General features: G+C 36.9%; 1 protein-coding gene across 1 annotated transcript; it reads right to left on the bottom strand.

The window, feature by feature from the left end:
- Positions 1–10,768: 10,768 nt before the first annotated feature.
- LOC133725489 (uncharacterized) lies at positions 10,769–11,788 on the bottom strand. The gene has a single exon (XM_062152771.1). The coding sequence runs from the start codon at positions 11,786–11,788 to the stop codon at positions 10,769–10,771; it is 1,020 nt and encodes a 339-aa protein (XP_062008755.1).
- Positions 11,789–12,208: the final 420 nt, after the last annotated feature.

Raw genomic sequence — 12,208 nt, 5'->3', positions numbered from 1 at the left:
TCAGGACCTGACGTGCAATCCAAATGACTTTCAGGCGTTGCAGGATTTCGTGAAAGTTTTAGATACTGTAATTGATGGGTGGAAAATGATTTTTCTGATTACTGTAAATGGCCAGGTATCACTTGCAACTCTTCATCCTCTCTTGAATTGAATGATTCCATTGATACCTATAGAGTGGTTAAGTTGGAGCTTCTAATTAAAAGAATGAAGGGCAAACTCTTTGAATCTTTAGGCAATTTGGAACAGCTTAGGACTATTAACCTATCCTGTGTGGGAGTGGTCAAATTCTGCTGGGCTTGCAATTAAGGCGATTAACTCCGTAGTTAGTATGACGTTAAATTTCAATCATGAATGCGGCGATTATTACGACAATAACTACGCACAATGATTACGAATATAAGTGTGCAATGAATAACTATCATAAATACGCAATGAATGACGGTCATAAGTACGCAATGATTAACTGTTATTAGTGCAGCAATAATTGTCATCATAAGTGTGTAAATAAATGCAGTCATAAAAGCAGAAATAATGGCAGCTTGTTCCCCAAGTAAGTCATCGCCTATATAAAGGAGGCTCAACGTCCAGGTAATTGGATTCTTTCTACTCCACTACTAAGAAACGTACTGGCTTAGGCATCGAAGGGTTTTCTGCAGGTACCCCCCTCCTCCTCGAGCCGACGGTCAAACCTTCGAGTCAACGCTCAAAGAAAGTTTTCAGATCGTTCCCGGTCAGCTCCCGCTTCAGTCCGCATTCATTGATGAGTCAATATCCTCTATGGAATTTTTCGTCACCAACAAGTGGTGCCGTCTGTGGGAAACACTTTTCCCTAAAAAGTGATGGCGGGAGCTGCACCATTAGAAATCTCATTTCTCTCACTAAGGATTGGGAGTGATGGAATACAAGCCCTGAAGTGACAAAAGTTTGGGTAACTTAGATTAGCGTTTTTTCCTTTAGTAATCATATTCTGATTCTTTCCTTTTATATTTGAAATATATTTGTGGTCAGTGTTGTTGGAATGTATGTGTAATGCTGGTGGCCAGAGTAAATACCCAAGGCCGGTGGCCAAGGAGAATAAGATGTCATTGATCAGATTCAAAGGGGAATGAGGGCAATTCCATGTCTCATGCTGAAAATGAATCTTCGCCTTGAGGAAATAATCGAGGCGGCTAGGGCCCGAGGAAAGATTCGGGCCGGCCAGGGCCCGAGGAAAGAATCGGGGCGGCCAGGGCCTGAGGAAAGAATCGCCAGGGTTCGAGGAAAGAATCAGGACGGCTAGGGCTCGAGGAAATATTCGAGGCAAGATTCGAAATAGCTAAAGAATGGAAATTTCCTCTTAGGACGAGTGTCCAAAGAGAAAATTTGGGGGCATTGTGGGAGTGATCAAATTCTGCTGGGCTTGCAAGTAAGACGATTAACTTCGTAGTTAATATGGCGTTAAATTTCAGTCATGAATGCGGCAATTATTACGACAATAACTACACACAATGATTACGAATATAAGTGCGCAATGAATGACTATCATAAATACGCAATGAATGACGGTCGTAAGTACGCAATGATTAACTGTTATTAGTGCAGTAATAATTGTCATCATAAGTGTGTAAATAAATGCAGCCATAAAAGCAGAAATAATGGCAGCTTGTTCCCCAAGTAAGTCATCGCCTATATAAAGGAGGCTCGACGTCCAGGTAATCCATCTCATTTTCTGACTCTTTCTACTCCATTACTAAGAAACGTACCGACTTAGGCATCGGAGGATTTTCTGCAGGTACCCCCCTCCTCCTCGAGCTGACAGTCAAACCTTCGAGTCAACGCTCAAAGGAAGTTTTCAGATCGTTCCCGGTCAACTCCCGCTCCAGTTCGCATTCATTGGTGAGTCAATATCCTCTGCGGAATTTTTCGTCACCAACATCATGCAATTTCTTCAGACTCACTTCCAATTCCCATTGTTCTATTTGCCAAATTTAGAGCTGTTAGACCTCGGCTTTAATGACATATATATCTTCAAATCCCTTATGTTGTAATTTGACGGTTGCTGCTCTCTCTCTTTGGGTAGCATTGACTAGCTACCTGATGTGCATGTAATAACCTTTCTTTTGAGTGCTGTTATGTCAAGACTTTTTAGATGGTTGTTGATGTATTTAGTTGGTGGTTATGTCTAAGTTGGTATAATACATTGTGATTTTTTTTTGTCAATGAAAAGTTTGTTATGTATTGCAAATTTCTTTTACAAAGTCTTGGATGGTCATAGTGTAGCCTTTCTTAGGCAAAGAGAGATGAGTTCAGATCGACTATAGTGTGAACAAAGCATGATGTCAATGTTATTACCGAACAGTTATCATCACCAATCAAATAACATTTCTCCATATACATTAGGGTTAAACTCTTTTTTAGAGCAACTCCAACAGATTCCCTATATTTTGATTTTTCTCTACTTTAGGGAAAAAATAAGTCTCTTTTGCTCTAACAGATTCTTTATAACTATCCTTATTTTAGGGAAAGTGAGGAAAGAGAAAACCAAATTCCCTATATTTACAGCAAACTCTAAAATTTTAAGGAAGAATATGGAGATTTTAGAGATTGTTGTAAAATAGGGAATCTGTTGGAGTTGGAGAAGAAAAAGAGGCTAAAACTATGACTTTTGCTTCCCTATAATACAGAAATTATAGGGAAGCTGTTGGAGTTGCTCTTAGTTTCCCACTGATGAATTTCTCAATTTTTTCCTCTGACGTTTAATGCAGTAACAACGACTTGGTTAGAAAAGAAATATCAACTTTGGAAGCCTAGAACTAAACCCAACCCTTTCTAGTCCAAAGTAAAGTCTTCGTGGTAGTTTAAAGGTCTTGCTTTTTTAGTTTTATGAAGAGTAATTATGAGTCGGTTCTTTTTCAGTTTTATAAAGAGTAATTATGAGTCTATTGTTTTTAAAAGTATATTTAAATCTTAGGGTGAGTACTCAGGGTCTTGAGTGGGTCTTTATGTCTATTTAAGTCTTCAAGTATTCAAGGGTCTTATTATTAATAAGTCTTTAATAAAGTCTTATGGTGTTCTAGGAGTCTAATGGTTATGTTTTTTTAATCCTATAAAGATGGCTACCTATTATAAACCCAAAACATATTGGAATGAAATAAAATTGAGTTTCATTGAAGGTTTGGTGCCTTGGTCTCTCTCCCCTAACCTCCCTCATTCTATTTCTCTCTTCTACAGCTAAGAACCCTCTGTTTCTTCTAAACCATTCTATTTTCTTAATCTCTCAAAACTCCCCAATCCACCATATTCATACTCTCACCAACTGTTGCCCTCTGCTACATTAGTTTTTGTATCAGAGCAAAGCATCCTATCGGCTCATTCAGACCCCCTACCCTCAGAACTACAATGGCCACAATGCAAAGCTTTCATCCAAAGTGGATAGTTTGTCATAAGAATATGAAGGCTACAAGAGGATGTTCCAAGAGGTGCTTCAAAAATTGAATTCCTTGGAACATGGTTTTTAGTCTTTCTGCCTTGCTTAAAGAGAAGTCAAAAGAAGGTGAGAGAAGCATAGCCCAGAATTCATTTTTAGCTTCAGATTCTAGGCACGAAGACTCAAGACAGTCTAGTTCAGAAATGAGTGTCAAATTGGATGTTCCATGATTGGCTATATGGTTTAGAAAGTTACTTTAGATGGCATCAGTGTCAAATTGGATGTTCCTTGATTGGCTACATGGTTTAGAAAATCTTGAGGTGTTCCTTGATTGGCTACATGGTTTGGAGAGTTACTTTAGATGGCTTCAGTTGGCGGAGGAGCGAAAAATTTCTTTTGTAGAAGCTAAAATGAAGGGGATAGCTAGAGTTTGGTGGGAAAAATACCAACAAACTCATGAAGTGACTAGAACTTGGGAAGACATGAAGATGACTTTGACGTGTTTCTTTTGTGCCACCTAATTACAAGCAACGGGTACACCTACAATTCATAGAATTGGTGCATGGAAGCCTATCAGTTGAAGAGTATACCAATAAGTTCATTTTTCATGGAATGAAAACATCATGAAATTGATGTATCACAAGGGCTTGATTCCCCATATTTGTTTGGGATTAGCAGCAAGTTGATGTATATTATGAATGATGTTGTTCAGATTGTATACCAAGTGGAAGAAGAGTATAAGAAGAAATCGTCCATGTGGATTCCAAACAAAGGGAAGACAATTGACAAATCTTTTGGAGGATCGATTCACATCTATAACTAGTGGTTCAGATGAGAAAACTCATGGTGGTTTTCATAGGAAGATAACATTCCTACATCATTCCCAAATAGTAGGATGTCATCTACATAAAGTACAAGGAACACAACGGCACTCCCACTAACCTTCTTGTAAACACAAGGTTCATCCATGTTTTGCGTGAAACCAAAAGATTTGACTGCATCATCAAAACGGATGTTCCAACTCCTTGAAGCTTGCTTAAATCCATAGATGGACCTATGAAGCTTACATACTTTATGAATGTCATCTTTAGACGCAAAGCCTTCAGGTTGATCCATATATAGCTCTTCCTCAAGGTTGCCATTCAGAAAGGCAGTCTTTACGTCCATTTGCCATATCTCATAATCATAATGAGTAGTTATAGCAAATAATATCCGAATGGATTTAACCATGGCAACAGGAGAGAACGTATCTTCATAGTCAATGCCCTCTCTTTGCTTATAGCCCTTTGCCACCAACCTAGCTTTGTAGGTTTCTATTTTACCATTCGAGCCTATCTTTTTCTTGAAGACCCATTTGTTTCCAATTGGTCTAATACCAGGTGGAGGGTCAACGAGAGTCCAGACTTGATTGGTATACATAGAGTCAATCTCGAATTCCATGGCTTCTTGCCATTTCTTTGAGTCAATGTCTGACATTGCTTCATTATAACTAGAAGGATTATGCAGGTTTTCATTATCACCAAGGAGATTTAACTCCCCAAGGCTTTCATGACGCAAACCATACCTCTTAGAAGGTATCCGGATCCTGCTAGATCTTCTTGGAGTTTGTGTTATAGTTGGTTCAGGAAGTTGTTCATCGGGAAATGAAGTGTTAGCTTGTGGCTTGTTGGACACTTCCTTGAGTTCTACCATTTGCTCAACATTTCCATCAAGGACGTAGTCCCTTTCAAGGAAAGTGACATTCTTGCTAAAAAACACCTTTTGTTCTTCAGGTTGATAGAAATAATATCCTAAACTATCTTTAGGATATCCCACAAATAAACACTTGCTTGATCTAGCTTCAAGCTTTCCTGCTTCTAGTCTTTTGACATAAGCTGGACAACCCCAAATCTTAATATGATTGAGACTTGGTTTCTTCCCATGCCACATCTCATATGGTGTAAGAGGGACGGATTTGGAAGGCACTCTATTCAACAAATATTGAAGTGCATATCCCCAGAAGGATATAGGTAAATCAGTATAGCTTATCATGGAGCGAACCATGTCCAACAAAGTTCGATTTCTCCTTTCATTGACACCATTGAGTTGTGGCGTTCCAGGAGGAGCTAGTGAAGAAACAATGCCTTCTTGTTTGAATAATCAATAAACTCATTGCTTAAGTATTTGCCTCCTCAATCGGATCTTAGAGCCTTAATACTCTTGTCGGTTTGTTTCTCAAGTTCATTCTTAAATTCTTTGAACTTTTCAAAGGCTTCAGATTTGTGCTTCATAAGGTATACATAACCAAATTGAGAGTAGTCATCGGTAAAGTTTATAAAGTATGAGAATTCACCTCTACTAATTGTGGACATAGGACCACATACATCGGTATGTATTAGGCCTAAGAGTTCTTTAACTCTTGTTCTTTGTCCACCAAAATGTGTCTTGGTCATTTTGCCTTTTAGACAAGACTCACAAGTAGGCATAGGATCAGATCCTAATGACTCTAAATATCTATCTGTAGATAACTTATGAATTCTATCTTGGCTAATATGACCAAGCTTAAGGTGCCACATCTTAATGGGGTTAACCGTTTCTCGAGATCTCTTAGATCCCAAAGCATTTTCCTTCATACAGTTAATAATAGCATATAAAGCTAGATGAAAGAGACCATCAATAATATTATAGCATGACATATCATGCGTTCATTAATAGATACAAAACCACTTAGTTATCAAAAACTACTCTATAACCATCCTTTAAAAGTATGGAGATAGAGATAAGGTTCTTTATACATATAGGAAGATAAAGACAATTCTTCAACAACAATGTATCTCCTGATGGTAACTTCAAAATATAAGTCCCCAAGGCCTTAGCGTCAACTCTATTGTGTCATTTCCTACACGTAGGGAAATTTCTCCAGCTTTAAGCTTCCTTGGTCCCACTAGGTCCTGCAATGAAGTGCAAATATGGTGAGATGCACCTGAATCAAATATCCAAGTGGAAACATTATTAACTGTAAATATTGATTCAATCACATTGATCATACCGACCTACTGCTGAAGACTTGTTCTTCAAGGATGCAATATAAGCTTTGCAATTTCTCTTCCAACACCTTTTGGTTCCTTTTGTTCCTTCTTCTTTTGGATTGCTCCCTTAGGCTTTGCCACTTTTTTCTTCTTCCCTTTGCCCTTGCCTTGGACTTGGTGGAAGAAGAAGCGACAATGGCCACACTTCCACTCTCTTTCTTAATTTGCTTCTCAGCTGTTACCAGCATATTGAGAAGATCAGGAAGAGTATGATCCATTTGTTGCATATTATAGTTCATTATGAATCATCTAGGGAGGATAGAAGAAGATCTTGAGCTAGCTCCGCATCAAGTGCAAATCCTAGGTCTTGAATTTACTCAATAAGACCTATCATTTTGAGACTATGTTGATGCACAGGAGCACCCCTCACATGTTTTGTCTTGACAAGCTCATTGACAGTTGTGAAGCGCACATTTCTATTTCTCTCACCAAACAATTCAGTGAGATGGAGTACTATAGAAATGGCGTTATCCATATTCTCATGTTGCTTTTGAAGTTGTGAGTTCATGGATGCAAGCATAACACATTTAGCTTGAGTATCATTATCCTTATGCTTTTGATAAGCAACATGTTGCTCATCGGTTGCATTTTGAGCCAAAGGAGTGTGAGGAGGTGCATTTTGTAAGACATAAGCGATCTTATCGAATGTCTACAATTTTTAAATTGCGGAGCCACTCATTGAAGTTTGGGCCCTCAAGACGATTCTCGTTGAGAATTTTGGTGATAGGACATCCTGACATATTGCAGTCTACATAACATAAAATAAAAGAAGTGAGATTGATTTTAAACTAAGTGACTCGGGTCTTAAGAATCAAATGGTACCCGCTCACTATTTGACAAATTCCAAATCTCTCACGGAATTCGAGAGTTTAAACTAAAACTCTTAGTGAGTATGAAAGACTCATTTCCATTAAGCCAACCGCATCATAATAGAACTATAGGTCAACTTAATTTCCATGAGAGGATACTGTTATCCAATCACACTAAATGTGAATATCCATAACTTTGGTCTCTTAAGTAAGTAAGTCTCACCATATCAGGATATTGACAAATCACTCTAGTTAAGCTATACCCATCATCCCATGTAAGTATAGGGATCAAAAGTTAAATCTCATCATAATAGAATATTGACCATGATTTGTCCTCTACCTCACAACATCAAATGTCAAATAACCTCTCTTCAAAGCTCCTAGCAAAAAATACTTCCGTTCGGAATGATATTCACATGCAAGAACATCTAATAGGAGATTACAATGATGGAAGACCACAAAGAAGTATTCATAACACCTTCTGGTTTTTTCAACTTAATATCACTTTGAGGGAATTTTAAGGTCTCATCTTCTATAATCTTATTAATAACAATCACATTGCATTTGCTTTGATCCTAATGCAATCACATATTCATTATACTTGATCTATAATAAAATACTCCCATTAATTGTTTTCGGAAAAACAATTTGATTTCATCAAAAAACATTTTTCAAATGGAATCATAGGAAGTATAAAATTACTTGATCAAGTGCAATGAATATGAAATTATAATAGGTCATATAGAATGATTATAGACTTGAAGTTTGATCAAACATGAGCCAATATGTTGGATCAAGGTCATGTTTGGGTGGTTGATTTTAATTATGCGTAACGATTACGGAAATTAAACAATTAAGCTAAGCTATTACACTTTGCACTTGAACTCCTTTCAAGGCTAGATGACTTCAAACTTCTTCTTTGGATCATCCTTAAGTGCCTCCATCTCCGATTGCAAGAGTGGATAAGGGGCATAAAAGCTCCCACTTAAATTTAATCAAACTTGAATAAATTAAGCTAGCTACTTAGTTAGACAACCAAATGAATTAATTACATAACCCAAGCGAATTAACTACTTTAATTACATAACCTCATTCATTCAAAATGAATAGTCGGCCAATCTCATGCTCAATTATATTAGGCCGTAGTCCATAATCATCCTTTAATTAACTAAAATAATTAGGTTAATTAAATAAGCATAATTAACTCAATCAAAATAAATTAACCACTAAATTACTTTAATTTAATGCAAGTAAATTAGTTGAGAGATTTAGGGTTCCTATTATCAAACTATTTGATTGATGGGACTTATCAAGTCATCAAAGTTAGTCATCACCAACCTTGAGTGATTTAAGGGATGATGTCTTACATCTTACATCACAAACTTTTGGTGAGTGATTTAGGGAGACATGACTTATATCTCATTCATCAACTTTTGGTGATTGAACATGCATAGAAGTCATCACCTTTCAATAGTAAAGATGACTAACTCTACCAACTATTTAGTGAAGAAAACATGGAAATGATTTTATGTTATCACTAACTATTAGGTAAATATCAATTAATGAATTTATGGGTCAAGAGTGAAAGCAAACAACATAAAAATATAGCTAGTTCATAACTAGCTTCAACAAGTTCCAAAACTGGAAATAAAATTTCAGCTTTGTGTTCTTCCTTTGAACACTTGTTTACTTCATCTTTGAAGCCAAAAAATCATGCATGCCATAAAGCATATTTAACCAACACGTTTCTAAGATTAACACTTTAATTAAGAAACATATAGAACCCCTTAATACATATCTCATATGCATAAAGTTTCATAAAACTTAAACCACTTCCTACATGTAATTTCTAGAAACTTTTTCTAGCTATCATAAAATCTACCTTACATCACATGCTTCATAACTTTTATGATAAAGACAAAATTTATGATCTAAATTACATATTACTTTAGGCTTAAGAAAATCACATCAACCAACATACTTAACCATGTTTATAACATATCAAAATTAAGCCAATGGCTCTGATACCAATTGAAGGAATGGATGTATTTCAAAACTTTTTAATTAGTGCGAAATTAGTTTAACAATTAAATTATTAACTAAACATAAAACTCATTCCTTTAACCCATGATCTTGGCTTATTATGATATGTATATAAACATAGCATTATGATATGTATATAAACATAGCATGCTTAGTAAGGAAGAATAAAGAGGGAGTTTATGTTCTACTCTCCCTTGGAGCGTGATTTCAATCTGATCCAAGTGAACCACCAAAGTTCCTCTCCTTGATCTCTCCTTGTGTGTGTTTCCTCCACCTTGAAGCACCTTGGATTAAGAACTTCTTCTTGTGCTTGTAGACTCCCCCTTAATGTAACAAGTAGAGCCACAAAAGGATGTGGCATTTAAGGATCTTTACCAAGTGAATCAAGAGATGAAGAAAGATGAAAGGAAAGGAAGATCGAAGTATGCAAGTGTTCTTCCTTCCTTGTTATAACACCAACTTGTGCTATTAGACAAAGGGAGAACTCTCTCTTACCAACTAAAAGATGATAGAGTGAAGACACACACTCTTTTGCCATGTAAAGGGACAACCACTTGTTTTTTTTTTTTTTTTAGTGCAAACTGACCCAAGGATAAAGAAGGAAAACTAAAATAAGGGATTAAAACAGTAATTGCAATCCCAAAAACTAAGGAAATAAAAAGACACTAAAAAACAAACACCTATACTACAAGAGAAAATAAAACATGAATTTAGCAATCACAAAGGTAGAGAATTCAATTACCTGTACGTGAATATTCATCCTTCCTTACCCAAATTTGTTTCAGTTTAGGCACATATAAAACAGGGACTGAAATCATATTTGCAATCCTGGTAACTTCTCTTAAGTGCTCTCTCAATTTTGCTTCAAAGAACTGATTGTGCATGCTTCTTTGGGGAGGCCTCACTTTCTGAAAATTTTTCCTAAACTTGTTACACTTGGGTTTGATATGACCAGGTGTACCACAATGATGACATATAGGAATGAGTCTTCTCAAGTTTGAAGAGTTTTCAGTCTTGGGAACCAAGGTTTCCTTCACAAACCTAATAGGCTTGGACTCTTTGGAAGCTATACAAGAGGAGTATCCCAACCCCTTTTTGTCCCCTTCAGTTTTTCCAATCCCAATCATTTTTGAAACTTTCTCAGAACCTATAGAAAATTTTGAGAACATTTCTTGTGACTCTTTCAAGGAATGCTCTACACTCAGTTTTTTAGAGGACAGGGAGTTCATAAGACTAACTTGAGCATCCAAGCTTTCTTGTAACGTCTGGATACGGTCAACATAAGCAGCTTTCTCAATCTCCCAATTTTCTGCATGGGATTGCAGACGCTCAGCAATCCCATTTCTTTCTTTTTCTGCTAGAATCAATTTTTTGTTTAGTTCTTCATTAATTTTGATCATTTTAGATGAAGCTCTGCACATTTCCTCATACTTAACAGCCATCTATTCATTATTATGCTCATCATCGTCAGAATCACTTGAGGAAGTAGAATGAAGAGTAGCAGTCAAAGCAAAGTTTTGTTCCTCATTCTCAGAATCACTCCAAGTAGATTTCATGGCCTTACTTGTGCGAGCTTTATACTTCCTATTCCCACAATCAATAGCAAGGTGCCCAAAACCTTGACACTCAAAACATTTAGGATTTTCACTAAAAGAAATTTTTCTAGAACTTGATCCTGATGAATTCTTGACTTCTTGAAAGGAATGTCCAGCCCTAAGAAACTTTTTGTATTGTTTAGAAAGAAGAGCAAAGTCCTTAGAAGTAAACTCTAAGTCATTTTCTTTTTCCTTTTTAACTGGCTTAATCTTCATTTCAAAGGTTTGAAGATTTCCAAGAAGTTCATCTAAAGAATAAATTTCTAAGTCTTGAACTTCTTCAATGGCAGTTTTTTTGGACAAAAAACTTGCTGGCAAGGATCTAAGAAACTTTTTCACAATTCTATGTTTAGCAATAGGATCACCTAGGCTCTCACATTCATTCGTCACGTTTATTAGCCTAGAGTGGAAGTCATCATTTGATTCATCCTCTCTCATGAACATATTTTCAAATTCAAGAGTTAGTCTCTGAAGTTTTTGAGCTCTAACTCTTTTATTACCCTCATATGTCATTTGGAGAAGATCACATGCCTTCTTTGCAGTCTTACAAGTCCCAATACGCTTCCCCTCTTTCTTAGAAAGGGCTGTATACAAGCTGTGTTGTGCTTTAACATCATTGTTATAGTCACGCACCTCACTTGTTGACCACTCACCCCTTGGCTTGAGTTCTATTACAGTGGCAGAACTCTCAGTAGCCTCTGACTTAGTTTTTGTGGGAAGTTCCCATCCGGTTTCAACAATATTCCAGATGTGCTCATCTTGTGCATGCAAGAACGCTTGCATCATGGTTTTCCATTGAGCATAATCTTCCCCATTAAAATAGGGAGGACAATTAATAGACCCTGAACACCCTCTATCACAATCCATCCTAAGCTTCCCACGGATCTCACTAGAAAGACTAGTGACCTGCCCTGATACCAAATGAAAGTACTAGAATGGCCTAGAGGGGGGGGGCGGGGGTGAATAGGCAAGTCACTGGTAAGTACAAATAATTTTCTGGACATTGCTAAGGGATTGAAAGAAGCTTCCTATCCCTAATGAACGAAAATAGATTAAATCAGAACTGTAAGTGATTAACCAACACAGAAGAACAGAAAACAAAATGAGCAAAAACACAGGAATTGTTTATGCAGTAAAAATCCTCAAGGTGAGGTCAACAACTGCATGGCCTTAACTCTTGAAGGCCAAGTGCTCAAGCACACACTATGAGATAGTAGTCAAATTACAAAGTAGACTTACAACCTCTCGGATAACTCTGGACTCGGTTACCTCTAGCTAAACTCATTC

This window comes from Rosa rugosa, chromosome 1, assembly GCF_958449725.1.
Source record: "Rosa rugosa chromosome 1, drRosRugo1.1, whole genome shotgun sequence".
NCBI classification, from domain to species: domain Eukaryota; kingdom Viridiplantae; phylum Streptophyta; class Magnoliopsida; order Rosales; family Rosaceae; genus Rosa; species Rosa rugosa.
Note: the sequence above shows the minus strand (reverse complement) of the source record. Positions and strands in the feature narration are given on the sequence as shown.

Coding starts and splice junctions, on each gene's coding strand:
- LOC133725489 (XM_062152771.1), bottom strand. CDS start 11,788: ATGGATTGTGATAGAGGGTGTTCAGGGTCTATTAATTGTCCTCCCTAT.